General features: G+C 46.5%; 2 protein-coding genes across 4 annotated transcripts in view; one reads left to right on the top strand and one right to left on the bottom strand.

Moving 5' to 3' along the window:
* LOC132673358 (transport and Golgi organization protein 1 homolog) overlaps nt 1-26864 on the bottom strand; it is a 257878-nt gene that overhangs the window by 120203 nt on the left and 110811 nt on the right. The gene's annotated exons all lie outside the window — the stretch shown is intronic.
* LOC132679828 (protein shisa-9-like) overlaps nt 1-26864 on the top strand; it is a 113975-nt gene that overhangs the window by 11547 nt on the left and 75564 nt on the right. The window contains 2 exon segments of the mRNA XM_078442835.2: nt 15487-15562; nt 16808-16922. Of these exon segments, the coding sequence (XP_078298961.2) occupies nt 15487-15562; nt 16808-16922 (191 nt within the window).

Below are 26864 nucleotides of genomic sequence, written 5' to 3'. Positions count from 1 at the left end.
CTGTTTTTGTGCCAATACCATGCTGTCTTGATGATGACACCTTTGTAGTAGAGGCTAAAGTCTGGGATTGTGATGCGTCCTGCTTTGGTCTTCTTCTTCAAAATTACTTTGGCTATTCGGGGTCTTTTGTGGTTCCATATGAATTTTAGGATTGCTTGTTCTAGTTTCGAGAAGAATGCTGGTGCAATTTTGATTGGGATTGCATTGAATGTGTAGATAGCTTTGGGCAAAGAGAGAGATTCAGTGGACCACGTCACTGACCTTCAGACATCGCTGGGTCTCAACAGGTATTCTCAGAGCCCTATCTCTCCATCTGTAGATTTTGTGTGCTTCCTTCATCTTAATTTAAAAAAACCTTTTTTTAATGTTTATTTATTTGTGTGTGTGTGTGTGTGTGTGTGTGTGTGTGTGTGTGTGTGTGTGACAGAGAGAGAGAGAGAGATACAGAATCCAAAGCAGGCTCCAGGCTCCCAACTGCCAGCCCAGAGCCGGATACAGGCCTTAAACCTGAGAACTGCAAGATCATGACCTGAGTCCGAGTCGAATGCTTAACCCACAGAGCCATGCAGGAGCCCTCTCATCCTAATTTTAAGATAGGCTTTTTGCCTGGGCTGGCAGCCCTAATGCAGCATGTCCTTAACTTGCAGACCCCAGAGAATGGGACAGCCGTAGTTCTCCACAAGGTTGGAAGAAACCTTACAGAGGTCTGTGATTGGTCTCCGATAGCATGCTGGTCCCTGCACCAATCATGTTGGCCAGGCAGAGTGGTGCTCTGACAGATCACTCTGGGATCACATATTCACTGCTGGCCGTGGGAAGAGTCAAGTACATCCAAATCTCACAGACAGTACAGGACCCCCTTCCAGCAGGTGTGTGTTTGTGTACATGGTGTATTTGAGGGGGAGTTCTTCAAAAGATGAGTTTGTAAACAGACAACAACCATAATGAAAAACCCTCCACGCCCCTTATTCTAATCTGTATTGTTCCTGGTTTGAGTTTATGATTGTTTATATCTACTTGGCTGCCTCAAACCCTTCGTGAAATGCAGTGGAATAAGTAAATGATAAGATGTGGAACATGACTGAAAAGACACATCAGCGCATCTCTCCTTAAAAAAGGAGGGTGGGGTTGGCAGAGAGAGCCGTCATCGGCCAACCTAGTACCAAACTGAGCTGTGGAATGTGCTGCCAGTGGAAAGCTTATCTCGGACCTCCTTCAGAATTCCATTCCGTGATGGGTGTGCTTGTTTAAACAATGACCCCACCTCCATTTGTGGATGTTGACGAGGGACTCATGATAAAGCAAATACCATTTCCCAGATTGAGAACCAAAGCGGACGAGGAAGACACCAGCCCAGGTTTCACATCTCAAAATTCTCGGTTTGGTTTTTGCCATTCTCTCTTCTTCCTCTCTTACAGGGTCTCTCAGCCTTGACATCTTTTTTTTTTTTTTAATGTTTATTTATTTTTGAGAGTCAGAGGGGGCAGGGAGGGGCAGAGAGAGAGAGAGAGAAAAAGAGAGAGAGAGGAGACAGAGGATCCAAAGCAGTGTCTAAGCTGTCAGCTTAGAGCCTGATGCAGGGCTGGACTCAGGAAGCATCAGATCATGACCTGAGGCGAAGTCGGATGCTCAACTGACTGAGCCACCCAGGGGTCCTGACCCTTTGGACATCTTAAGCCAGATAATTCTTTGTTGTGGGAGCTGCCCTGTACATTGTACAGGGTTTAGCAACATCCTTAACCTCTATCCACTAGATGCCAGTTACACACCCACTCCCCAATTATGACAACTAAAAATGTCTCCAGAAATTGCCAGATGTCCCTGGGGGTCAGGGTTGGCGGGGGGGGGGGGGGGGGAGCAAAGTCATCCTGATTGAACCCAATACTCCATTAGAATGTGGCTTCTGAGAGAAGGGAACATATGTGACTTGGTCATATGTTGAACGCCTCTACCTAGCACATTGTCTGGAACTTAGTAAGTGCTCCATGAATATATATATTTTTTCCCAGTAAATCTTTGTTGACTGAATGAACTGGCCCACTTTGAATTCGTGTCTAGGTGCTCTTGGCCTCCAAGCAGCCACATTTCTTCGTGTTAAGGGAACCAAAATCAGCAATTTGTGTAAAGTCTTACCTTGTTTCAGGTGTATGACAAACAATAAACGTTAGCTCCTGGCATTACCGTGATTATGACCATCTCCTTCCTGGAGTGGTGCTTAGCCCAAAGCCATGTGGTTATTTTGCGCTGAAAATCATCACTGTTTCTTGAACCACAGGGAGGGACTCATTTGAACTACTGGAGAATGGGAGAGCAGCAGACATCAAGGGGGTGTCTGAAGAACTTTTGGGGGAGTTCTCTGTGAAATGACATCACCATGGGCTTTTCTTAGAGCCAGAGGTCTTTTACTAGAGAGCAAGTGCAGAACTTAAACGGTTTCTTATTTCGGAAGAGCATTGCACTCTCTGAGCCTGGTGTTTGGAAGTTGTAGGACCTTTTTCAGTGTCAACATGCCTGGGGAGCCGCCCTGGCCTGACGTCCCCAGAAGCTGACTCTGAGACAAGGATTTGAGGGCAAGTCATGTTTTTAGGAGGGGATCCCAGAAAACACTGTTAAGTGTTTCAAGGTAACAAGGTAGGGAAGCCAATGTGTCAGGCCACTTACCACCTGGGTGACTGGTCCTGCTGGGGACTTGGAGAGCAGGATGTGCCTTCAGAGTCATTGCATCTGAGAGGCAGGGAAGGTGGGGAGTTGAGCCACCAAGTTCTAGTTCAGCACTGGTCAAGGGCTGCTTCCAGAGCCACTGATGCTCTGGCACTCCTGGGTTGCCTTGCGTGGGAACCAAGGATGTTCTCCAAACAGGGAGAAAGTTACCAGGCAGAAGGTCACAGGTGTTTGCAGCTGGTGGCACTGGCTGGAGGGGTGGGTGCTGACAGGTTGCTGGCAAGGCACTGACAATATCTGCTATGGGACATTGGTTGGACAGGGGTGATGGTGCTAAAATCCTACAGCATATAAAGGAGACCCTCACAAGGAAGCATCATCCCACCCTGAATAGACATCCCTCTGGGAAACATGATAAATGAAAATGGATATTTCCTTTCTCCTTTGGATTCCGGCAAGAAAGAACCGTTTCTGTTTGTTTCATTTTATAAAAACAATAACTGTTATTTTTTTCCTGGTTATTAATGGCATAGTTGCTCCGTGTAGAAAATGCAAAGTACAAGAAGAAAATCCCTGAAACACATACAACTTACTGCATCTCATTTTTATTCCCTTTATAGGCAGTAGAAGTCATGGCTAGAAAAAAACGGAGTTGAAAGGCAGTCTTGGGTTCAAACCAAAGTCCAAAACTTACTAGCTGTGTGGCCTCGAACAAGCTAGTTAATGTCTCTAAGCCTTAGTTTCCCCAACTGAAAAATGGGGATAATGATATAGGGTTGTTTTGAGAATTAAACGAGATAGTTTAGAGAGTATTTGGTTTATAAGTAAGCACTCATCAAATAGGGTATCTCCTTTTAGAAATGAGAATAATATCAGCTCTTTATGAATTAAAATTCTTCATATTCTCTTCCCGTGTTTTGTGTTTTATTTTGTTTAGAATTATTTCATTAGTCTGTTCTTAAGACTTAAAACTTTTCACAAACATTATTTTATTTATTTTTAAAATTTTTATTTTATTTTGATTTTATTTTTTATTTTTTAAAATTTACATCCAAATTAGTTAGCATATAGTGAAACAATGATTTCAGGAGTAGATTCCTTAATGCCCCTTACCCATTTAGCCCATCCCCCCTCCCACAACCCCTCCAGGAACCCTCAGTTTGTTCTCCATATTTATGAGTCTCTTCTGTTTTGTCCCCCTCCCTGTTTTTATATTATTTTTGTTTCCCTTCCCTTCTGTTCATCTGTTTTGTCTCTTTAAGCCCTCATATGAGTGAAATCATATGATTTTTGTCTTTCTCTAATTTCACTTAGCATAATACCCTCCAGTTCCACCCACATAGTTGCAAATGGCAAGATTTCATTCTTTTTGATTGCTGGGTAATACTCCATTGTATATATATACACCACATCTTCTTTATCCATTCATCCATCGATGGACATTTGGGCTCTTTCCATACTTTGGCTATTGTTGACGTGCTGCTATAAACATGGGGGTGCATGTGTCCCTTCGAAACAGCACACCTGTATCCCTTATATAAATGCCTAGTAGTGCAATAGCTGGGTCGTAAGGTAGTTCTATTTTTAGTTTTTTGAGGAACCTCCATACTGTTTTCCAGAGTGGCTGCACCAGCTTGCATTCCCACCAATGATGCAAAAGAGATCCTCTTTCTCCGCATCCTCACCAACATCTGTTGTTGCCTGGGTTGCTAATGTTAGCCATTCTGACAGGTATAAGGTGGTATCTCATTGTGGCTTTGATTTGTATTTCCCTGATGATGAGTGATGTTGAGCATTTTTTCATGTGTCGGTTGGCCATATGGATTTCTTTGGAGAAGTATCTATTCATGTCTTGTGCCCATTTCTTCACTGGATTATTTGTTTTGGGGTGTTGAGTTTAATAAGTTCTTTATAGATTTTGGATACTAACCCTTTATCTGATATGTCATCTGCAAATATCTTCTCACATTCTGTCGGTTGCCTTTTAGTTTTGCTGATTGTTTCCTTCATTGTGCAGAAGCTTTTTATTTTGATGAGGTCCCCGTAGTTCATTTTTGCTTTTGTTTCCCTTGCCTCCGGAGATGTGTTGAGTAAGAAGTTGCTGTGGCCAAGATCAAAGAGGTTTTTGCCTGCTTTCTCCTTGAGGATTTTGATGGCTTCCTGTCTTACATTGAGGTCTTTCATCCACTTTGAGTTTATTTTTGTGTATGGTATAAGAAAGTGGTCCAGGTTCATTCTTCTGCATGTCGCTGTCCAGTTTTCCCAGCACCACTTGCTGAAGAGACTGTCTTTATTCCACTGGATATTCTTTCCTGCTTTGTCAAAGGTTAGTTACCCATACTTTGTAGGTCCATTTCTGGGTTGTCTGTTCTTGTGCCAGTACCTTACTGTCTTGATGATTACAGCTTTGTAGTATAGCTTGAAGTCTGGGGTTGTGATGCCTCCAGCTTTGGTTTTGTTTTTCAAGATCGCTTTGGTGATTTGGGGTCTTTTCTGGTTCCATACACATTGTAGGATTATTTGTTCTAGCTCTGTGAAGAATGCTGGTGTTACTTTGATAAGGATTGCATTGAATATGTAGATTGCTTTGGGTAGTATCAACATTTTAACAATATTTGTTCTTCCTCTCCAGGAGCATGGAATCTTTTTCCATTTTTTTTGGTGTCTTCTTCAATTTCTTTCATAAGATTTCTATAGTTTTCAGTGTATAGATTTTTCACTTCTTTGGTTAGATTTATTCCTAGGTATTTTATGGTTTTTTTGCAACTGTAAATGGGATCAATTCCTTGATTTCTCTTTCTGTCGCTTTATTGTTGGTGTATAGGAATGCAACCAATTTTTGTGCATTGATTTTATATACTGCAACTTTGCTGAATTCATGAATTAATTTTAGCAGTTTTTTGGTGAAATATTTTGGGTTTTCCATATAGAGTATCATGTCATCTGTGAAGAATGAAAGTTTGACCTCCTCCTGGCCAATTTGGATGCCTTTTATTTCTTTGTGTTGTCTGATTGCAGAGGCTAACACTTCCAATACTATGTTGAATAACAGTGGCAAGAGTGGACATCCCTTTCTTGTTCCTGACCTTAAGGGGAAAGCTGTCAGTTTTTCCCCATTGAGGATGATATTAGTGTTGGGTCATTCATATATAGCTTTTATGATCTCGAGGTATGCTCCTTCTATCCCTGCTTTCTTGAAGGTTTTTATCAAGAAAGGATGCTGTGTTTTGTCAAATGCTTTCTCTGCATCTATTGAGAGGATCATATGGTTCTTGTCCTTTCTTTTATTGATGTGATGAATCACAATGATTGTTTTGCAGATATTGAACCAGTCCTGCCTCCCAGGTATAAATCCCACTTGGTCATGGTGAATAATTTTTTCAATGTATTGTTGGATCCAGTTGGCTAATATCTTGTTGAGGATTTTTGCATCCATGTTCATCAAGGAAATTGGTCTATAGTTCTCCTTTTTAGTGGGGTCTCTGTCTGGTTTTGGAATCAAGGTAATGCTGGCTTCATAGAAAGAGTTTGGAAGTTTTCCTTCCATTTCTATTTTTTGGAACACCTTCAAGAGAATAGGTGTTAACTCTTCCTTAAATGTTTGGTAGAATTCCCCTGGAAAGCCATTTGGCCCTGGACTCTTGTTTTTGGGGAGATTTTTGATTACTAATTCGATTTCCTTACTGGTTATGGGTCAGTTCAAATTTTCTATTTCTTCCTGTTTCAGTTTTGGTAGTGTATTTGTTTCTAGGAATTTGTCCATTTCTTCCAGATTGCCCATTTTATTGGCATATAATTGCTCATAATATTCTCCTATTATTGTTTTTATTTCTGTTGTGTTGGTTGTGATCTCTCCTCTTTCATTCTTGATTTTACTTATTTGGGTCCTTTCCTTTTTCTTCTTGATCAAACTGGCTAGTGGTTTATCAATTTTGTTAATTCTTTCAAAGAACCAGCTTCTGGTTTCATTGATCTGTTCTACTGTTTTTTTGGTTTCGAGAGCATTAATTTCTGCTCTAATCTTTATTATTTCCTGTCTTTTGCTTGTTTTGGGTTTTATTTGCTGTTCTTTTTCCAGCTCCTTAAGGCCTAAGGTTAGGTTGTGTGTCTGAGATCTTTCTTCCTTCTTTAGGAAGGCCTGGATTGCTATATACTTTCCTCTTATGGCCATCTTTGCTGCGTCCCAGAGATTTTGGGTTATGGTGCTATCATTTTCATTGACTTCCATATACTTTTTAATTTCCTCCTTAAGTGCTTCATTAGCCCATTCATTCTTTAGTAGGATGTTCTTCAGTCTCCAATATTTGTTACCTTTCCAAATTTTTTTTTGTGGTTGATTTTGAGTTTCATAGCATTGTGGTCTGAAAATATGCACAGTATGATCTCGATCTTTTTATACTTACTTAGGGCTGATTTGTGTCCCAGTATGTGATCTATTCTGGAGAACGTTCCATGTGCACTGGAGAAGAATGTATATTCTGCTGCTTCAGGATGAAATGTTCTGAATATATCTGTTAAGTCCATCTGGTCCAGTGTGTCATTCAAAGCCATTGTTTCCTTGTTGATTTTTTGATTGGATGATCTGTCCATTGCTGTGAGTGGGGTATTGAAGTCTCCTACTATTATGGTATTACTATCGATCAGTTTCTTTATGTTTGTGATTAATTGATTTATATATTTGGGTGCTGCCACATTTGGTGCATAAATGTTTACAATTGTTAGGTCTTCTTGGTGGATAGACCCCTTGATTATGATATAATGCCCTTCTGCATCTCTTGATACAATCTTTATTTTAAAGTCTACATAGCCTGATATAAGTATAGCTACTCCAGCTTTCTTTTATTGACCATTAGCATGATAGATGGTTCTCCATCCCCTTATTTTCAATCTGAAGGTGTCTTTAGGTCTAAAGTGGGTCTCTTGTAAACAGCATATAGATGGATCTTGTTTTCTTATCCATTCTGTTACCTTATGTCTTTTGATTGGAGCATTTAGTCCATTGATGTTTAGAGTGAGTACTGAAAGATATGAGTTTATTGCCATTATGATGCTTGTAGAGTTGGAGTTTCTGGTGGTGTTCTGTGGTCCTTTCTGATCTTTGTTGCTTTTGGTATTTATTTGTTTATATATATATTTTTTCATCTTTTCTACCCTCAGAGAGTCCCCCTTAAAATTTCTTGCAGGGCTGGTTTAGTGGTCACAAATTCCTTTAATATTTGTTTGTCTGGGAAACTTTTTATCTCTCCTTCTATTTTGAATGACAGCCTTGCTGGATAAAGAATTTGTGATGGCATATTTTTCTGATTCAGCACACTGAATATATTCTGCCACTCCTTTCTGGCCTGCCAAGTTCTGTGGATAGGTCTGCTGCAAACCTGATCTGTCTTCCCTTGTATGTTAGGGACTTTTTTTCCCTTGCTGCTTTCATGATTCTCTCCTTGCCTGAGTATTTTGTGCATTTGACTATGATATGCTTTGTTGATAGTCGGTTTTTGTTGAATCTAATGGGGGTCCTCTGTGCTTCCTGGATTTTGGTGTCCATGTCTTTCCCCAGGTTAGGAAAGTTTTCCGCATGATTTGCTCAATAACCCTTCTACCCCTATTTCTCTCTCTTCCTCTTCTGGGACCCCTATGATTCTCATGTTGTTCCTTTTTAATGAGTCACTGATTTCTCTGATTCTTAAATCGTGCTCTTTTGCATTAATCTCCCTCTTTTTTTCTGCTTCATTATTTTCTAAGTTTGTCCTCTATATCGCTGATTCTCTGTTCTGACTCATCCATCCTTGCCACCGTGGCATCCATCCGTGATTGCAGCTCAGTTAAAGCATTTTTTATTTCATTCTGGCTATTTTTTACTTCTTTTATCTCTGCAGAAAGGGATTCTAATCTCTTTTCGAGTCCAGCTAGTATTCTTATTATCATGATTGTAAATTCTGTTTCAGACATCTTGCTTGTATCTGTGTTGGTTAAATCCCTGGCTGTTGTTTCTTCGTGCTCTTTCTTTTGGGGTGAAGTCCTTCATTATATCATTTTGAAGGGAGAAAATGAATTAATGAGGTAGAAAAATTGAAATTAAAAACATTAAAATTAAAAAAATATTAAAATTAAAAATTAAACACACACACAAATCGAATAGATGATGCTAGATCATAGGTGTGTTTTGGTCTGGGTGTTGAAAGTGGTTTGACAGATTAGAGAAAAAAAAGGGGGGGGGAGAAAAAAAAGGAAATCATTTGAAAATTTGAAAAAATGAATACACTGAAGTAGACTAAAATGATATGATGGGGTTAAAATAGAATTTGAAAAAAATATACACAAAAGTAAAGAATATAGTAGAAAAAATTAAAGAAAAATATTTTTAATAAAAATTAAAAATAAGTATGAATTTCTTCTTTTTCTGTATTCAAGAAAGAAGAAAAGAAAAAGAGAAAAAATATTTAAAAAAAAGAAAAAAGAAATGATTTAAAATTTGAAAAAGTGAATACACTGTAGTAGACTAAAATAAAATGATGGAAGTAAAATGGAATTTGAAAAAATTTACATAAAAGCAAAAAATATAGTAAAAAATTTAAGGAAAAAGTATTTAATAGAAATTGAAAGTAGAAATGAAGTTTTTCTACTTCTGCATTCAAGAAAAAGAAAAGAAATGAAAAACACAGGCAAGGGAACAGCATGTACAAGGTCCTGAAGCAGGGGGAAGGACAGAGTGGCCCAGGCTCTGAAATGACAGCAGCCATGTGACCTGGGGCTGGTGTCCCTTCGCATCGCTGGTTCTCAAACCCTCATTAGTAAAAGGGCAGAATCAGACTAGTTCGTGTCTGGGTCCCTTCCAAGAAAGGGGGTCAACTTAAACATTAAGCAGGCTCATATGAGCTGTCATATCGTTACCTTATCCTCTGGGTGTCTGGGAGTCCCCTTGGTCACCAGCTGCTGGATTGGAGCCCCATAAGGGCAGCTCTGTACTGATTCTAGAGGCACAGTCAAGTTTACCCCTGAGCCCGGCCCGGGATTGGTTCTGTTGCTGCGCTTCATCCAGTCTGCTGAGGGTCTCGTTGTGGGTATGACCTTCACGATTACATGATGGATTTTGCAAAATTCTGTTAGGATTATTTCCCATCCTTGCTCAGAGCCAGATGTTTGACCAAAGGTAGAGAGGGCTGAAAGGAAAATCTCTGAAACAGGCCTCTGAAAGCAGCACAGGCTTGCAGGCTAGATCGGCCTGCTCTCCCAATGTCCTCGGCTGCTTGTACCTTCCAGGCATACACTAGGCCTTAACTGTGGAGTGGATAGTGTTTGTTAGACACCATTTCCTTAGCGGCTTCGTTCTACACATACTTCTCTTTAAGAGGTCATAATGAAACGCAATGTAGGATTAATATTTTGCTTTTTATCCACTCAATATTAATTCGTAAGTTTGTCTTCACACTGCTGAGCAACTCTTAAATGTCATTTAAGATGTTCAAGATCCCACTGGGTCATGTGTGGAACTGCTGAGTCACTATATCGTACACCTGAAACTAATGAAACGCTATGTTAACTGTACCGGAATTAAAATTAAAAACTTAAAAAAAAAAAATGTTCAAGATCTGAAACGTTAAGACGTTCAAGTCTAAACTACCGAAGAGTTGAGGTCAGCTCCAGTGTCAGCTCGGTGTGGATGAACACGTCCCCTGTCGCCCACAGCCCGTGAGGAAGGGGTGGGTGTTTTCTCTCACCTTCCTCTCAGATGTGTGGCTAAGACTCTCAGGTTAATGTGGGGAGAGGCGCCAGGCACCTGCCAAGGCCCCGAGAAAGCCTGCCGTCCATGGGCACTTCGTGCTGGGGTGTCCGAGGACCAGGAGATGGCAGTCAGAATGGAGAGTACCTGAGTCTCCACCATCCCGTGCCCCACACTTCCTCATGGGGTCTGCCCTGTCTCCGCTCTCCTTGGACCGTTTTTGCTCTCTCATGCCCTCTCCCCTTTTGGCCCCAGCTGTGCGGCCTTCTTACCAGCCGGTGCTTTTCGCTGGGCCTCCGCTGAAACCCCTGAGAGTAGCCAGCTGGTGGGCCCGGCATCTCCTTTCCCTCAGGTGACCATCTGTGGTCCCAGCGGCCAGCGGGTGGGGTTGGGTACTTCGCTGTTGTCCCCTGAACACGGTGCACATGGGGGCTTGCAGAGAGCAGATGGGCCTGACGCCCATCTGGGACCACGTGGCTTCCAGCTGGTGACCCAGCACCCCACTCACCTTGTCGCCCTCCCCACCGGGCGGGCCTTTCTGCTGGGCTGTCAGGGGCCCGATCTGGGCACGCTGTCTTGTTTACGGCAGCCCCTTCCTCTCTGGGCTGGGGTCTGGGGGCTGGCTGCTCCTGGGGCACTGTCGTGTGCTGTCCTCCGTGCTAGGGTGGGGTTTTGCAAAACCCACCGCTCCTTCTCCCTCTGTGGGTTTCAGTGTGTCCAGGGAATGCAGCCTCTGGCCGGCCTCTGGCATCCTCGTGGGAAGGCCTCCCCACTGGCAGCTTTCCCCCTGTCCCACCTCTGCCTGTCCGCTTTCCAGACCCGGAGGCTTCATCTTGTCACTATCGGGGGACCCCGCGCTCCAGCTTATCTCCATTATCCTCATCAGACATGCGTGTGTGAGCTGTCAGCCAACTTTTTAGTTTACTGTGGTGACAAAGCTGCCAGGAGTCGCCGGAGCCTGTGACAGCCTCAGGGACAGACGCGCCCTGGGTAGAAGTTGCATAGGAAGACAGATTATGCTCGGGCTGCAGAAGATCTGAGAGTCAGAATCGGGGTTGATCTGCTGCCCGATTGGAAGGCCAGGTGGCATCGAGTCCCTCTTGGCCTGACCCCCGTTTCCCTGGGAGGTGTGCGGGCCCGTGGTGCCGGGACTCACCTGTCAGGGAGGCCTTTCCCTGGCCTGAGGCCTTTCCCTGGCCTGCTCTGAGTGCATGCTGTCAGCATTGCTGCCCCAGACTCTTTTGCTTCTGCTCACTTCTGACTGTTCTCCCTTCCGATTGCCACCCTTCTACTTGAGCAAGGTTAACATACTCTCATTCTGGCTGGGGAGCCATTTTGTGTCTTTAATGACAGCTTTGGACGCAGATGGTTCTACCCTTAGGAGTCCTTTCCATCATCTTTGAAAGTGTTGGTGTTTGTAGTGTCACTGCCCTTGGGGGCATTCAGAGGAAGACGGAGGGAGGCACATGGAGGAGGAGGAGGAGTGTTTTTGGTGGCTAAATCTGGAGAAGGAGAAGGTGGCAGAGAAGGGGACTCTGGACAGAGAAGTATTTTCCTTCTGATTCTTGGACGAGGAGACTCCGTGGCTTAGGGGGCTGTGCTTTGGAGCTGGGGTTAGAGGCTCAGAGAAGGAAGACACCAGGCAGGTCACATGGGACCAGGATGTGGGATTAGATGCAGTCATTGCTCTGAGCGTGTCTCTTACCTGCAACACAGTAAAGCACATTTACCATTTCTTTGAAGCTGCAAGGGAGAAGTCCCAGAGTCCTTTCAACTGAGAATACTAAACAGAGGTGAACGAAACACCCATTTCTACCCATTGCACACATGAAAATGTTACTGCTGCTTTCATTGAGGGTCCTGGGGTTAGTGTTGGGTCTTAGCAACTTCAGAGTCAGTTTCTTCCTTCCTTCCTTTCTTAAGTTTATTTATTTATGAGAGGGGGGGGGCACACAGGTGGGGGAGAGGCAGAGACAGAGAGAGAGAGAGAATCCCAAGCAGGCTCTGTATTGTCAGTGCAGAGCCCGACGTGGGGCTTGAACTCATGAACTGTGAGATCATGATCTGAACCGAAATCAAGAGTCAGACGCTTAACTGACTGAGCCACCCAGGCACGCCACCCCCCCGCCCCTTGCCCAGGGTGTGTTTCTGAGGGCTTGTTTTTTCATTTGAAACCTTGGGTCTTCAAACCTTCATTTACCTGGTTCTTCAACTTCTTGTCCTGCATTGGGTCTTGGGGGTTGCTTGTTGAGGTCGAGGCTCTGCTGTAGCGCCGCTTTGATCTGAGATGGTTGATCTGGGAAATTGGCTTCCAGAGGGTAGTGTTAGTGTTGGGAATGTCAGGACCCTGTGGTGCCCCGGACGTGCACTGTGTGTGGTCCCCATACCACTCATGATGGTCGTGTGCCGCTCAGGGGTCATGATTTTCTTTATGCAACCAGTGGGTGTCCCGCTCTGTACCAGCACTGTGCTGGGCTCTGGGGGGATCCGGAGGTGAGCCCTCCCCACCCCCAGAGTTTTGCATGCAAGGAGGGGACAAGGGACATCAACAGCTCTCCCTGCTTCTATCTGGGCCCCCACCCTGGCATTCTTCTTATAGCAACTGGAGTGATGTCTTAGAATATAAATCAGATTGCATCATTCCCCTGCTCCAAACCCTTCTAGTGCACTGAGGATAAAATCAAGAACCCTCACTGTGGCCACCGAGGCCCCAGCTTGCCCCACAGCCTGATCCCCTCCTGACGCCCCAGCCACCCCAGCCAGCTTCTACTTCCTTGAACTGAGCCCACAGCCATCTCTCTCCTTCCACCTCCTGCAGCCTGTGTGCATCCTTTAGGTGGCAGCCCAAGTGTCACGTACAGAGGGCTCTTCCACCCCCTCCCCAGGCAAGCTGGGCCTCCTGTTCACACTGCCATAAACCTCGTGTGTCCCCATGCCCTGATCTCAGCTTGGAACTCTGTATTTGTGTAATTACATGGCGATCCCCATCCCCCTGCTAGTCTTTGAGGTCCTTGAGGGCCAGCCGTGTCTGCCCTGGTTCCAGTGTGACACTGACCCTGACGAGAGCCAGGCCCACAGTACGGACTCAGGAAGCCTGTGCTGAGTGGGTGAGCAGTGGGTGGACCACATACGTGGGGGTGGGGCATGCCAACGGGAGTGGACACCTGGCAGTTGGAAAAATGATATCCAGGTGGGGACACGATATAGACAAAGGAATAGGCCAGGGAGTTCAAGGACGCATAGAGAGAGAGGCATGTAGCCCACATCAGCTGTGTGAGAGATCACAAAGAGGGAAAGGGCTTAGCTCTGGCTCTGGACAGAGTGAGGTTCAGACACTCACACGTCAGTTTGTGATCTTGGATAGGTCATTGAACTCCTCCAGGGCCATCTCCATATCTGTAAAATTAAGATAATAGTAGTGTGTGTCTCCAAGGGCACCTTGAGGGCGATTGAGGCAGCGTGAGTGGCTATGCTCATGCTCCTGTGCTGTGGTGGGAAATCGCTGGGCTGAGTAGGCATGGTGTCTGGAATGCTGGAGGGTGATGTGGGCCTTTACTCCAACCATGGATTTCCGCTGTGTATGTTGGAGTCCCCATTTTTGGTTCGGAGGGGGCGGGGAATCTGATAGCTTTGAGTGGGTTGGACTAGTAGGGGTGAGGCAGAACCGTGGGGGTCCTGCAGGAGACCCCTGGAAGGTATTGAGCCTCAGCACTAGGATGGCAGTGGAGATGACTGTGGACAAGGAGTGGGTGATAATGAGGTGGAACTGGCAGGTCTGGGGCTCCCCAAGCTCCATGATGGAGGGAGGAGGGTGCCTCACTCTAAGGGGAGATGGCCCAGTGGAGAGGGTGACAGAAGGGAGCAGTTTTGACATCACAATCAGTTGGTAGGCCCTGCAGGGTGGCCCGGTAGAGCTTTCAGGCAGGCAGCTAGCACCGTGGGACAAGGGTGCTGGATTGAGGTCTCGGCCAGAGGTGCATGCTTGGGACTTGTCCTCTTTACACAGCTGGGGGCTGGGGTCAAAACCCTGTTAGATTTGCCAAGGGGGACGGAGGCCTCTGAGCTGCAGTCCAGAGGCACTGTCACAAAGGAAGCCGAAAAGATGAAGGTGGGGGGTGGGGGATGATGATGGCCTTGGTGATGGTGGTGGGAACCTGTGGTAGGCAGGCTGGGCTGTAGGGTGACATTTCCCCCTCAAACTTCTTTTAAAAAAGCAGGAGCGAGTGGAATAGCTTGATGGGGATGGCAGAGTAGAAGAAAAGGTGACAAAACGTTTTCTCATTAGGATTACCCAAGTGCAACCCCTGTAAGAACTGGGGAAATCTCCAGCAGGATGAAACTCTGGCCAAAATAGGAGGAAAGACAGGGAGGAGGCTGTGTAGCTTAGAGCAATGAGATGTGCTCCCTTCCGCCTCTGCCCCGTCCCCACATCCACGCCTGGTTCTACCGTGGGTGTCGACAAGCCAGAAATTTCTCCACTGGGCAAGTGTCAACCACGGTTGACTCCGACCTTAATGTCACCATCCAGCCCAAGGGGCCCTGGATTTGCACTTTTTTTCTGAAAAGAGACTTGAACAGCAGCAAATACATTTATGAAAGTCTTTAGTGCCTCTGGAGATTATTTGTGGCCTCGCTTGTTCTGAATGCCTTTCCCCCACACCACTCTGTGTAGGGAGGTGGCGTTTTAGAAGGCAGCAGGGCCTGGATTTTGATGCAGACACTGTCAGTGATGGGACTGTGCTGCCCCTTTGTGTCTGTCATAAGCCACTACAGTGAGAGCAGTTTTGTCTAACAGAAAGCTGATTATTATTCCCTGATCCTGAGGCTGGCTCTGAATATGGACTTCACGCATAATTCCAGACGGCTCAAGGTCAAAAAGGTTAAGTGGGAGGTTGGGGCCTCGTATCAGTGACTGGTGCCAAATCTGAGATTCTGGCCAAAAGAACGAAAGAAGTAGCAGATTAAAATCCCGCATGCAGGCCAGGAAACATTTGTAAGTCGACTGATGTAGAGAGGAGCCAGTGTCCGCAACGTGTCCTTGCCGCATGGAGAAAATGAAATGAAAACAGACTGCTGACTTTCTTGCTGCCACTGCTCTCTGTGCACAGATGACCCCCTTGGAAGCCTGGAGAACAGGACAGGACTGGAGGACCACATTCTCCTGGAGCCTGGGCTCGGGTACAGGTTAGTATTCAGAAACCAAATTGCCTTTGGGATTGAGTTGTCCTGTTCGCAGCTGTGCCTTTTATTCTTTTTTGAAGGTAGGAGTGCACCTGCCAGGATTCAAGGTCAAGGCCTTATTTCACATTAATGTTCAGGTTTAGAATGGGAAATTGCCAAGGACGTCAGAGTGTGAGGAACAGTATTTTACCAAACTTCATTTGTGTACCTCCTTTACTTTTTATGATTTAGGGGCCATATCTGGGTACCTCTTCTAACATCATTTACTGGATTTTAACATTTGGTCACAATATTACACAAGTTTAACATTATGTAATACTTGAGCCACTTAGCTCTCACGTGTTTGAGAAGTGCTTCGACCAGAATAGAGTAGTAAGCACCGTGTCAGTTTTCTGATGTTCAAATAAAAGTATCTCAAAGGGAAACGGAGTTGCTCAAAGTCATTGGATGTTTGGTAGCAGAACTCGGATGGACACTAAAGTCTCCCTAATGCCACCACGATCCTTGTGGTTCTTAGAGTTGTTTCTTTTTCTCTCTTCACAGTTTTAATTTAGTGCAAACTTGAGAGTAGGGGTAGATCACATCTGCATTTTCAACCTCAGCCCCAGGGTGGGAGTCACTGATCACCTCAAACCATGCTTGGTTTTACTGTCTCTCCCTAAGTCAACGGAGCTCTTCTCTGTGACAGTGACACCACCTGTCAGTTCCTGTACAGTTAGTACATTGTCAGGATGGGTGTCACCAGGTCCATATAGGTGCAGAGTCCTTTTTGCTGTTTATTAAAAAAAAAAAAATTAATGTTTTATTTGTTTTTGAGAGAAAGAGAGAGACAGAGTATGAGCATGGGAGAGCAGAGAGAGGGTGGGAGGACACAGAATCTGAAGTAGGCTCCAGGCTCCGAGCTGTCAGCACAGAGCCCGACATGGGTCTTCAACCCACAAACTATGAGATCATGACCTGAACTGAAGTTGGACATATAACTGACTGAGCCACCCAGGCACCCCTGCTGTTTGTTTTAGAAGAATACTGACTATTGATTTTGGGGACACAAATCAGCGTCAGCGAGTAAGCAGATTTGCAAATAGGGAGTCCGTGAAGGAAGAGGGCTGACTGCGGTTTTGAAGGGCTGCCTCCTGTGCCTTCTGGTGGTTGTACCTGAAAACACTGAGTACCTGCTAGTTCTTGGAAGGGTGAGGTTGTATATTTTGAGTGGCTGAGTGTAACTTCCTTCTGTTTGCTTTTTCCCAGTGTGGAAGCTGGTCCTCCTGGCCAGGGAGACCTCCTGAGCAGCATGCTACCTTCCTCCTCGGTGCCAGAGTTGATGACAATTAGTAAGTTGCTGAGTCTCCTCCGCCAATGCCGGGTGACTCTCGGACCTGCACATCAGTGGGGTACCGTTGTGCTTGCTCCTGTGTGAGTGTGGACTTTGTGAGATGTGGGGTGAAGTCAGGTGTGTGTGTCCGTGGTCTGAATGTGCTGTGCAGTTCTAAGCTTCCTGAGCTGTGGTTAATGATGTGATGTTTGGGCGTGTGCACACTCTAAAGGACATGCTTCAGAGCTGGAGCGGCACTGAATATTGAGGGGTTTGGGGATTTGCCCCCTGTACGATTGTCAACCACAGAGGAACTGTGCTAATTGGGTAGCTCTGGAGGAGTCATATTTGTAAATAGGAAAGAGCATATCTCTTAAGTATGAAGGTTGTTAAAGATCAGGTTCAAACAGTTTCGAACCTTAGCCCTGGGAAGAACGTATTAGAGATACAACAAGATTAGGTTTGTGTGGCTTTATATAGTAAAGAGTAAGCCAACCGTAGCTTAAGGAGATAGAAATTCATCTCTCTTTCCAGAAGTAGGCAGGCTGGGGCTGGTATGTGGCTCCATGTTCATCAGAGACCGGAACTCCCTCCGTCTTGTCTCATAGTCCAAAATGGCTATTTTAGCTCCAGCCTTCCCAGTCTCATCCCAGGTAGCAGAAAGGAAGAGGGAGCAAAGGAGAGAATTCCTCCATTTCCATAGGTAGGATTCAACTTTTTCCTCTAGCCACTGACTGAAATTTACATTTCCTTCCATTATGAAAGTACCAGCAAACCATAGAAACCATAGTCGTCATGTTAGCAGACTGGGTGACTTTATCGCCGATAGAAGTCATAGGCCCTGTGAGAGCTGCAACGTGAAAAAAAAAATCTCAAATATTGTTTCTGCTGGAAAATAGGGTGGTTTTTTTAATGTGATGATAAAGAATTCTATGTATTTATTATATCACTTTTATTTTTTACATTTTGATAATCCTATTTCAGTATAATCTGTTCCTTTGAAGTCTTGTGTGTTTTATTTTATGTATTTTAAAATCATTTTCTGAGAAGAGGTCCATGGGCTTCACCAGACTGCAGAACGGGTCCATGGTACGAAAAAGGTGATGCCCGCTCCCAGCTGTAAGGACCCTTCCTAGAAGTGCACACAGTATCCCATTGGCATGACCAACATCAGTCCCATGGCCTCCCCTGCTGCTATGGAGACAGTGCTCCCCACCCCTCCCATTAGGGTTTTCATTGCTTAGGGAGGCAATGCCCACCCTCCTGCCCCCATTAGGGTTTTCATTGCTAAGGAAGGAAGGAAGAGCGGGGTCTGGGAGACGTCCAGCACTGCCAAGTCAGGGATGAAGAAGGAAATGAGCAAATTCTCTAAGGTTGGTTGGTGGGAATGACCAGTCTCACTCTGTTCAGTGAAAATGTGCAGTTCATTATGGCACTTCTCAGGCTTGAGTTCAGCTGGGCAGATATTTATAGATCTATACATGTGGGGCACATGGGCTGGGAGAACAGTAAAGTCTCTGGCTTTCAAATTTCAGTTATTTATTTACCACTATACTAGTATTTACCCTGTAATTTTTTTTTAATTGGGTGCACTTAGGAAAAGATGAGTGCCTTTATTTAAAAAGGGAAATTTCTGGGGCGCCTGGGTGGCTCAGTCAGTTAAGTGTCTGACTTCGGCTCAGGTCATGATCTCTCAGTTCTTGCAGGTTTGAGCCCCTCATCAGGCTCTGTGCTGACAGCTCAGAGCCTGGAGCCTGCTTCGGAGTCTGTGTCTCCCTCTCTCTGCCCCTCCCCCACTTGTGCTCTGTCTCTCTCTGTCTATTAATTTTAAATAAATATAAAAATTAAAAAAAAATAATACCAATAATAATACCATATGATAACCATGATTATAGTAAATGGAGAGTCACTATTAGTTGACTTAAATAGCAATGAACTGAAAATAAAGACAGCAGAAAGGAACCAATGTTAAGTTGGCCTGCATGTCATTGCCTGTCCCAGCTTCTGTTTGAGACCCCCTCCCATTGTTAAAAAGAGAGGTGAGTGAGTGAGCAGCAGAAGGAGAGTGTTGGGAATATCCTAGTGCTAAACTCAGATCTTTTTCCTGGAAGTAACCAGAAGGATTGAGAAGGGACAGAAGGCGCCTTCTCTGAGTCTCCGTGACCTCATGCCTTGTCTTTCTGCATCTGCAGTGCTCTCTGTTTGTATGGCTCACACCTCAAGTAGAGGGACGAGACTTCACTCTGGCCCTGAGGCGTGTCCATTCCAAAGAGTGTACGTTTGCTTTGCAAAGAACAGTGACCTCGAGATCGCGGACACAAATACCAGGCTTCATAGGCCCCTTGCTGTGGGCACTTTATTGGGGTGCAGGCATCTCTATGCACCCCAGCAGCTATTCAGCACTGTGCTTCCAAGGGGGTTTCCTGTTTCCCGGGATGAAGTCCCTCCATCACGGCTGACCCCAGGCTGCGTTGCCGGCTGGCCTGTGGGTCTCCCTCAGCCACTTTGTGCTAGAGGAAGTAGCTGGCCCTGCGTGTGCACTGGCACTAAGGTCGTCCATATGAACACACTGGAGTTGCACCGATGGCTGAGATTTAGGCTGTTTTCCTTGGTTTTACTCATACAGTTTTCCAGAAATGTAAATCGAGTTTACTATTTGGGATCTTTGGCAAGTAGGGACTTACCCAGAGTTTATAACTCGAATCTTGGAGGAGATATGTCACCACACCCGCATCTGTACCCTTGGTACTTTGTGGGGGATGAACGTGTGCTTCCTGGGGCAGGGGGTGGGGGCTGTTTGCTGAGGTGGCGGCAAATTGCAATGAGCCTTCTGGATGCAGCACTGGGTTGCCTGTGTGTGTTCCAGATGAGAGATCGGGATTCTTGGAAATATTGGATGGAAGGTGGGTTTGCCTTACGTCCACCTCATCCTGCCTCTGGCATTGTGTCATCGTAGAAAAATGAGAAGCGCGAGCCTGTCCAGGTGTCCAGGGTGTCAGCTAGGTGCCAGCCGGGGTGGTCCTAACAAAGCACCACAGGCTGGGCGGCCTGAAAACAAACTTCTCTCTTGCAGTTCAAGAGGCTGGGAGTCCAGGTGACTGTGATGGCTCCTGGCGAGCCCGCTGTCCTTGCCTTGCAGATAGACTTTTCCATCTGCCTATGCATCCCTGGTGTCTCTTCCTCTGCTGATATGGACACCAGTCCTGCTGAATTAGGGCCCCACCCTTAGGACCCCATTTAACCTTAATTACCTCCTTAAAGGCCCTACCTCCAAATATAGTCCCATTGAAAGTTAGGGCTTCACATATGAATTCTGGCTGGGGGTGGGGGTGGGGGAACACCTGCAGTCCTGGGGAGTCCCCAGAATGGTGTCCCAGGAGCTGTCCAACTCCAGATCAAAGATTGCATCCCAGCATGTGAAGCACACATGACTCCACTCAGGGGAGATGCCTGACCCCCGAAAACCCTGAAGAGCCTGGCCGAGGGGCCCCAGCTCCACTCTGTGAAGCAGGGAGCGTTTCCCTCACATCCTGCCAAGTGGCTTCCCCGCTTCTTTTCCTGGTCAGTATAGGCGGCTGTCTGGACACGGTGATGGAACTGGAGTACTAATCCTCGGTCAGGCCCCCTGCCAAGCAGCCTTCCCCTCTTGGATGCCTCTGAAATGGCAGAGGGTTTTGTCCTGGGCTTTTTGGCTTTTTGGCTTGTTGCTATTAAGTGCCCAAGAGAGGATGCTGTGTCCAGGCCCACGTTACTGCCCTTTCTGCAGGCCCTTTGGCACTTAAGAGCACACATAGCTTCTTAGGAGGAATTAATTATTTAGTGAAGTAGTAAACGCAGTCTGGAGCGCACCAAAACACCCGCAGTTCTGTCTAGGCATTTCCATTTCTGCAGCTACGTTTGTGTTTGTTTGGGTTTGGGGCGCACAGGGCTGCACAGGGTGGGAACCGCTGCCTGCCTGTTGCTTCGGTGGGCGACGTGCTGTCCTCGCCAGGAGGTCACGCTCTGAAACCAGGCTGCCTCGTTCCCCAGGCTCTCCTGGGTGGTCTCGAACCTCTTGGGGTCTGTCATCCAAACCCAGGGATGCCACGAACACCCATCATTTGCTAAGAGTATCTGGGTCAGAGCTGACAGTCGGTAAATAGCAGCTGTTATCACTGAGCCTATTTGTATTCTGTTTTCTTAACATTATTCCCTGGGCCTTTTCCCCCTCTTCATCTCCCTGATTATCCTGCTGAATGGCTGTAATATTCTGGTTTACTGGATTGTTTGGATGGGAGGAGTGCACCAGCCAGGTATTTTTGTTTGTTGTTTTTGCACTGAGTTTCTTCACTCATTTAAACATTTTTTTTAATGTTTATTTTATTTTTGAGAGAGTTACAGAGTGCTAGCAGGGGAGGGTCGGAGAGAGAGGGAGACACAGGATCTCAAGCAGGCTCCAGATTCCAAGCTGTCAGCACAGAGCCCGACGTGGGGCTCAAACCCACGAACTGTGAGATCATGACCTGAGCCGAAGTCGGATGCCTAGGCCACTGAGCCACCTAGGCGCCCTGAGTTTCTTCACTCATTGTTAGGAAAAAATGAGAAGTACCAGGCTTGTAGTAAATGATTTTTTTCTGCTTATGTGTTCCTTTGTGGTAAGTTTCTTTGTGGGATGTGTCATGAGTGGGCCACAGGTGAGTCCCCTACTTATGGGCTTGTTACCAGTAGTCATTTTGTGTCCTCAGTTACCACATTGCCAGTAGGTGACAGCTGGTAACAGCCGCCGGTTTCTTGACGCTTCACTGGCCGTACTTGGGAATAGTTTAATGCATCTGCTACTTTAAGAGCTGGAAAAATGGGACTTTGAGGTTGGGTGGCTGTGCATTCCTCGGAGAGGCAGCCCCTCTCCATGCTTTTGTATGACATTTGTAACCCCCCACCTCACTTTTTGTTTCTATCCTTTGTTTTGGGGTCTCTGGTCCTCCCATTGGCTGTTCTGCCTGATTTGGAGAAGAAATGGGGAGGGGGCACAGAGCACTGTTTGCTGTTCATGGCGTTGGCCGTGTGGCTCAGGGAGGAGGCCAAAGAACATGCTGACAGCCCCCACCTCCCCGTGCTAACCTTGGCTTGTAAGTCAGTGAGCAAGGAGCCAAAAGCCTGCCCCGAGGAATTGCCAGCCAGAGGGAAGATGGACAGTGGCGACATTAACAGACACATGAACTTGGCTTGCAAATCTCCAAGTGCTGGAAAGGGGCCTGTTTTAGGGTGTGTTATTAAGAGAAATTGGTCTCAGGTGACGGCAGAGCTGAGGCCTTCAGGGTGAGGGGACTGTGGAGCTTTGCTGGCGGGCGGTGATGTTGGAAGTTTGGCTGGGTAGCGGGGAGAGGGGAGGCCCGAGCCAAGGATGCTGGAGACAGCCCTCAGTTTGATTTTATCTCAAGAGCAGTGGGAAGCCGGTGGAGGGTCTTAAGCAGAGTGATGTGACTGTTCCTGCTTGCTCTTGCCAACGGCAGGTTGGAAAGCTCGTCTGCTACCTAAGGCATCCTCAGTAGTATGCCCTCCAGTCCTCCCTGTAAGTCCCTGATGGCCCTTTCTTGCTTGGTGGTTCATGAAGGGCCTCCCCTGTGCCTCGCAGGGCGGGGACTCCTGAGTTGATGTCCGTGTCCCCACTCTTTCAAGCTGCCAGAAATCCACAGTTGGTGCCCTAAGTGTTGTGCACTGACACCCATAACACAGTGGTGTGCTAAGTGCTGCCAGAGAGTTGTTGGGGGGGGTGCAACCCAGAGCCACCCTCCTGGGGTCTGGCCCCCGCTCCAGTGCTTCCTTGGCTAGGCTTCCCTTTCTCTTTCTTTTTTCTCCCCCCAGACTCTCTGGGGCCCACTTTCTCACGTGTAAAATGAAGACACTTACACTGGCTTCTTAGGGCCATTCTGAGGGTTAAATGCACTGACATAGGATGGCCGGAAACCCGAGTGCTGAACCAGGCATTACATGGGATGAGCACCCTGTCGAATGCTTGTGAGCTTCCACACATGGTGAGTGTTGCCGTTCTGGGTTCCCGAGTCTGGTCATCGCCTGGCAGGGCTTGGGGACCGGGTCGAGACAGAGGACAGTGAGAGAATCACCATGAGTGTCCAGCATCATCTCATGATGTTTGGGAGGCATCTCTGGAGGGATGTCAGTTCTTTCTAGAATTATTTCTGGAGACCCTCTGTGGGCGTCAGTTGGGAGCCCATTTATTAGCCCCAACGGTTCAAGCTCTGAACCCTAGTTAGAGCCCAAACCTCTAGAGTTGTGAGCCTGGTCCCTGCCAGTTCCCTCCTAGTTCTTTCCAGGTGACCTCAGCCACTCTGGCTTCAGATAGCAGATCCATTCCTGAGTTCAGACTGTTCTCTGGGACAACTTCCTTTGAGGAGTGCCTGGGAGAGGTTCATAGTATGCTGTCTCCTCCCTTGTTTTGCCTCCTGTGACCCAGACTTTATTTACATTATTGCCTGATTGTCACAGCATCCCTGCAGGCGGGCCTCTTGGCCTCTGTTCGTAGTTGAAGCAATAGGCCGAGAGATGCCGCTGGAGGCATGAGTGCCAGGATGTGGTGGGGCCGGGATTTCCTCTCTCCCTCCTTGCTGCTCCTGGAATCCCACGGCTTCTGGAATGCTCCTCCCTCAGAGGAAAGCATTTGGTCTGCTGAGATGTTCCCCCTCAAAGAGGCTTCCCTCCCCGACCACTCATCTGGAAGACCTTTTCCTGCACCACCCATGCTGTTCTTTCAGTCCGCTGATTCCAGGTTTTCGAAACCTTCCCGATCTGAAACCTGAATATACTGTTCATTGGCTTTGCATGTCTCCATGGGGATGTGAGCTCCTTGAAGGCAGACACTTTGCCTGCTCACTCACAGCCCACATCCCAATGCCTAAAATCCTGCCTGACAGGGCGTTGTGGCTCAGGAGACCTTAGTGGAGTGGATGAAGGAATGGACTGGTGTTTATTTGAGTTCTAACAAGCCTGAAAACTTTCGAAAGAGTTCTGCAGGAATGACCAGAAAGCCAGTTCCCTGTCACTCCTGCATCTCTAGCTTGGTCTTGCAGCATGAGCCCAAGACTGTGAGTTACACACGGGGGCGAGTGATAACCCCTGCCCCCATCAGGGAGGAGACAGCCGGTGGTATAGAGGGAGCACTACCTTGAGAATCAGGAAACCTTGGTTCTGATACTGACTCTGATAGTAGTGGGTCCCTTGATCTCTCTGTGCCTCAGTTTCCCCAGCTTTGACATGGAGGAGACTGCACTCAAAGATTCCTTGTCCTTCTCACCATCTTATTCTGGGAAGGGAGTCATGATCCTGCATTCTTCTTTGCCGCCATGAAAGCCAAGTTGTGGAAGTCTGGATGTTTCTAGTATCTTGTCTGGTTGGGCTTGTTGCTCTGCGGTCAAAGGTAGGCCTCGTCATTCTCCCCGTGCCGACTGTCTCCTTTGCAAATGTGCTGACCATCGAGCTGACTTTGCATGACCTTTGGCTAGGTACACTAGCAAGCACAAACACACTGACATTGATATTTGGCCCATAGCTTTTTCTACTCTAGGCCAGGTATTGGCCAATGATGGAGGTATGGCCATTTGGAAAGAGGCAGGGTGATATTTGTGTGAGTGCCCGGATGCCTGTGGACTGCTTTGAAAAGACGCTGTCCTACAGAGTTGGTAGAAGGTGAATTAACCTTTGTGAGAAGCAAATGTCACCTTCAGGTTTTAATTCTGAGTGACCAGCAGCCCCTTTTACATGGTCACTACCAAGTTTCTATCACCAGTGCTGCTGGAAGCTTAGACATATAAATCCGTTCTGTACTTTACGCATCCTTTATTTATTTTTTTTTTTTAATTTTTTTTTAATGTTTATTTATTTTTGAGACAGAGAGAGACAGAGCATGAACAGGGGAGGGTCAGAGAGAGGGAGACACAGAATCTGAAACAGGCTCCAGGCTCTGAGCTGTCAGCACAGAGCCCGATGCGGGGCTCGAACGCACGGACCGTGAGATCATGACCTGAGCCGAAGTCGGCCACTTAACTGACTGAGCCACCCAGGCGCCCCGCATCCTTTATTTTTATAGTGTTCCGGTGTGGGTGGTTGCAGACGAATTGAGTTGAGAAGGCAGCCTTTTGGGGTGGAAAGAACACTGGGGCCAAGCTGACCACAGTGCTGCTGTTGAAGAGCTGTGTGACCTTGGGCAAATGCTTTACCTTCTCTGAACTAGTTTCCCAATCCCCCAAAAGAAGTGAAATACCACCTGCTTATAGGATTCTGAATAAGCTGTATGAAACATGTAGCATGGAGTCTGGAGTATATTATGTCTGATGTTTCACCGGAAGCCTGTGGATAGTTTCACAGACTGCAGAAGCCCTTGCCACTGTGTGCAAAATTGTATTTGTGGATTTGTGCTCATAAGTGGATTCTTCCTGGGGAGAATTCCTTTGCTTTCATTATTCTCCTTCAAAGGGTTCCGGACCTTGGAAGAAAGTAAGAAACATGTAGGTGCTCAGTGTGTGGTAATTGCACATGGTATCCACAGCAGCCCTAGTGGGTGTGGTGGTGTTACCCTTGCTGTCGTAATTCTGCTCTGATGTTACAACGGGGTAGGCTGGCTGTGTTCTTACCCACATCCCTGCACGGAGTAGCAGTGGGAGCTTGGGCAAGTTGTCTAGCCTGTCTATGCCTTAGTATTCTCACTGTAAACTGGGGCTATTAGAAGTACTTGTCGAATAGGGTTGTGAGGATTAATTAATACATACATGAAAAATACTGAAGATGCTTTATGTAAATTATATCTTGGTAGGAAAAATTGGGAAAACATATTTGGAAGAGTGCCTGTTATATTAACTGTTCAATAACTGGTAGATCTATTATTAACATCCTCAAAGGGTACATTCCTGGCTAATCATCCTGAGGGTAGGTAGGATCTGGGCCTTCTTGTTGAGCTGCAAATGGAGAGGCCTGATTTCCTGTTTTACTGAAATCATCCCTGCAGCGCAGGCCCCTAAAGTTCCCTTTATGCGGCTTTTACTCCTGAATCTTCCTTCTTAGTTAAGAGGAGATTAACATATGTGCTCTGAGAGGCTGGGGGCCGTGAGAAAGGAAGTGATTGTCAGGACGGTGGTTCTCAAGTGGGGTACTTTCATCCCCAGAGGACATTGGGCAATATCTGGAAACATTTTGGGGCATCACACTGGGGTGGGGCTGCTATTGGCATCGAGTGCATAGAGGCCAGGATGCTGCTAGTTTCCTCCTGTGCCCAGGATGGCCCCACAGCAGAGAGTTGTCCAGCCCGGGACAGCAGCAGTCTGGATGGCCTGAAACCCCAAGGCAGGAAAGGGAGGCAGTGGGGCCGTTTTCCAGGATCCGGGTTTTGTTGTAGACCTTTTTCTTTTTTTAACCACTTGCCTCCTGCATGGCCCAGGGAATGAAACTTAGGAGAAAGATAGATTCCAAATGAACCCAAATGAAATGATGGTTCCCAGAAAGCGTTTGTTCTTGGGCGTGACCTTGGGAGCCATTGAGTTCCATCATTGCAATGAAGGTGATTTAGGGAGGGCTGTAGATGCATAAGAATAAACACGTGTGGAATGTGCTGGACTAGATAGCTGGATCTGATAGCTGTGGAGACATATACATTCAGAACGTGGTGCTCCCTGACTTACTGAAAATTCCTTCAGTTGGCACTTATTGGTATTCATGTCCTCCTTACATTCCTTCACTTCGCCTGTAAAAATGAGTTTCTACTCCTGAATTAATTTCTTTGAATATACGATGATTTGGGAGCTGGAAGTTGAAAGAAAGTGGCTCAGCCTTGATTCCCACTGATTGCAGGAAGGGCAGCCCTGTGGCCACCAGGGGGCACTCTGGCCCTTTCTCTGCCTTGCTTAGCAAAGCTTCCCTTCTGCACCTGTGGGTTGTTGCTGTCTCAATTTTGGATGCCAGGTGCTTGTGCCCTTTTTTAACTGTGAGGTGGGGGTGGTGATGGCG

This window comes from Panthera onca, chromosome A2 (assembly GCF_046562875.1).
Source record: "Panthera onca isolate mPanOnc1 chromosome A2, mPanOnc1 haplotype 2, whole genome shotgun sequence".
NCBI classification, from domain to species: domain Eukaryota; kingdom Metazoa; phylum Chordata; class Mammalia; order Carnivora; family Felidae; genus Panthera; species Panthera onca.
Note: the sequence above shows the minus strand (reverse complement) of the source record. Positions and strands in the feature narration are given on the sequence as shown.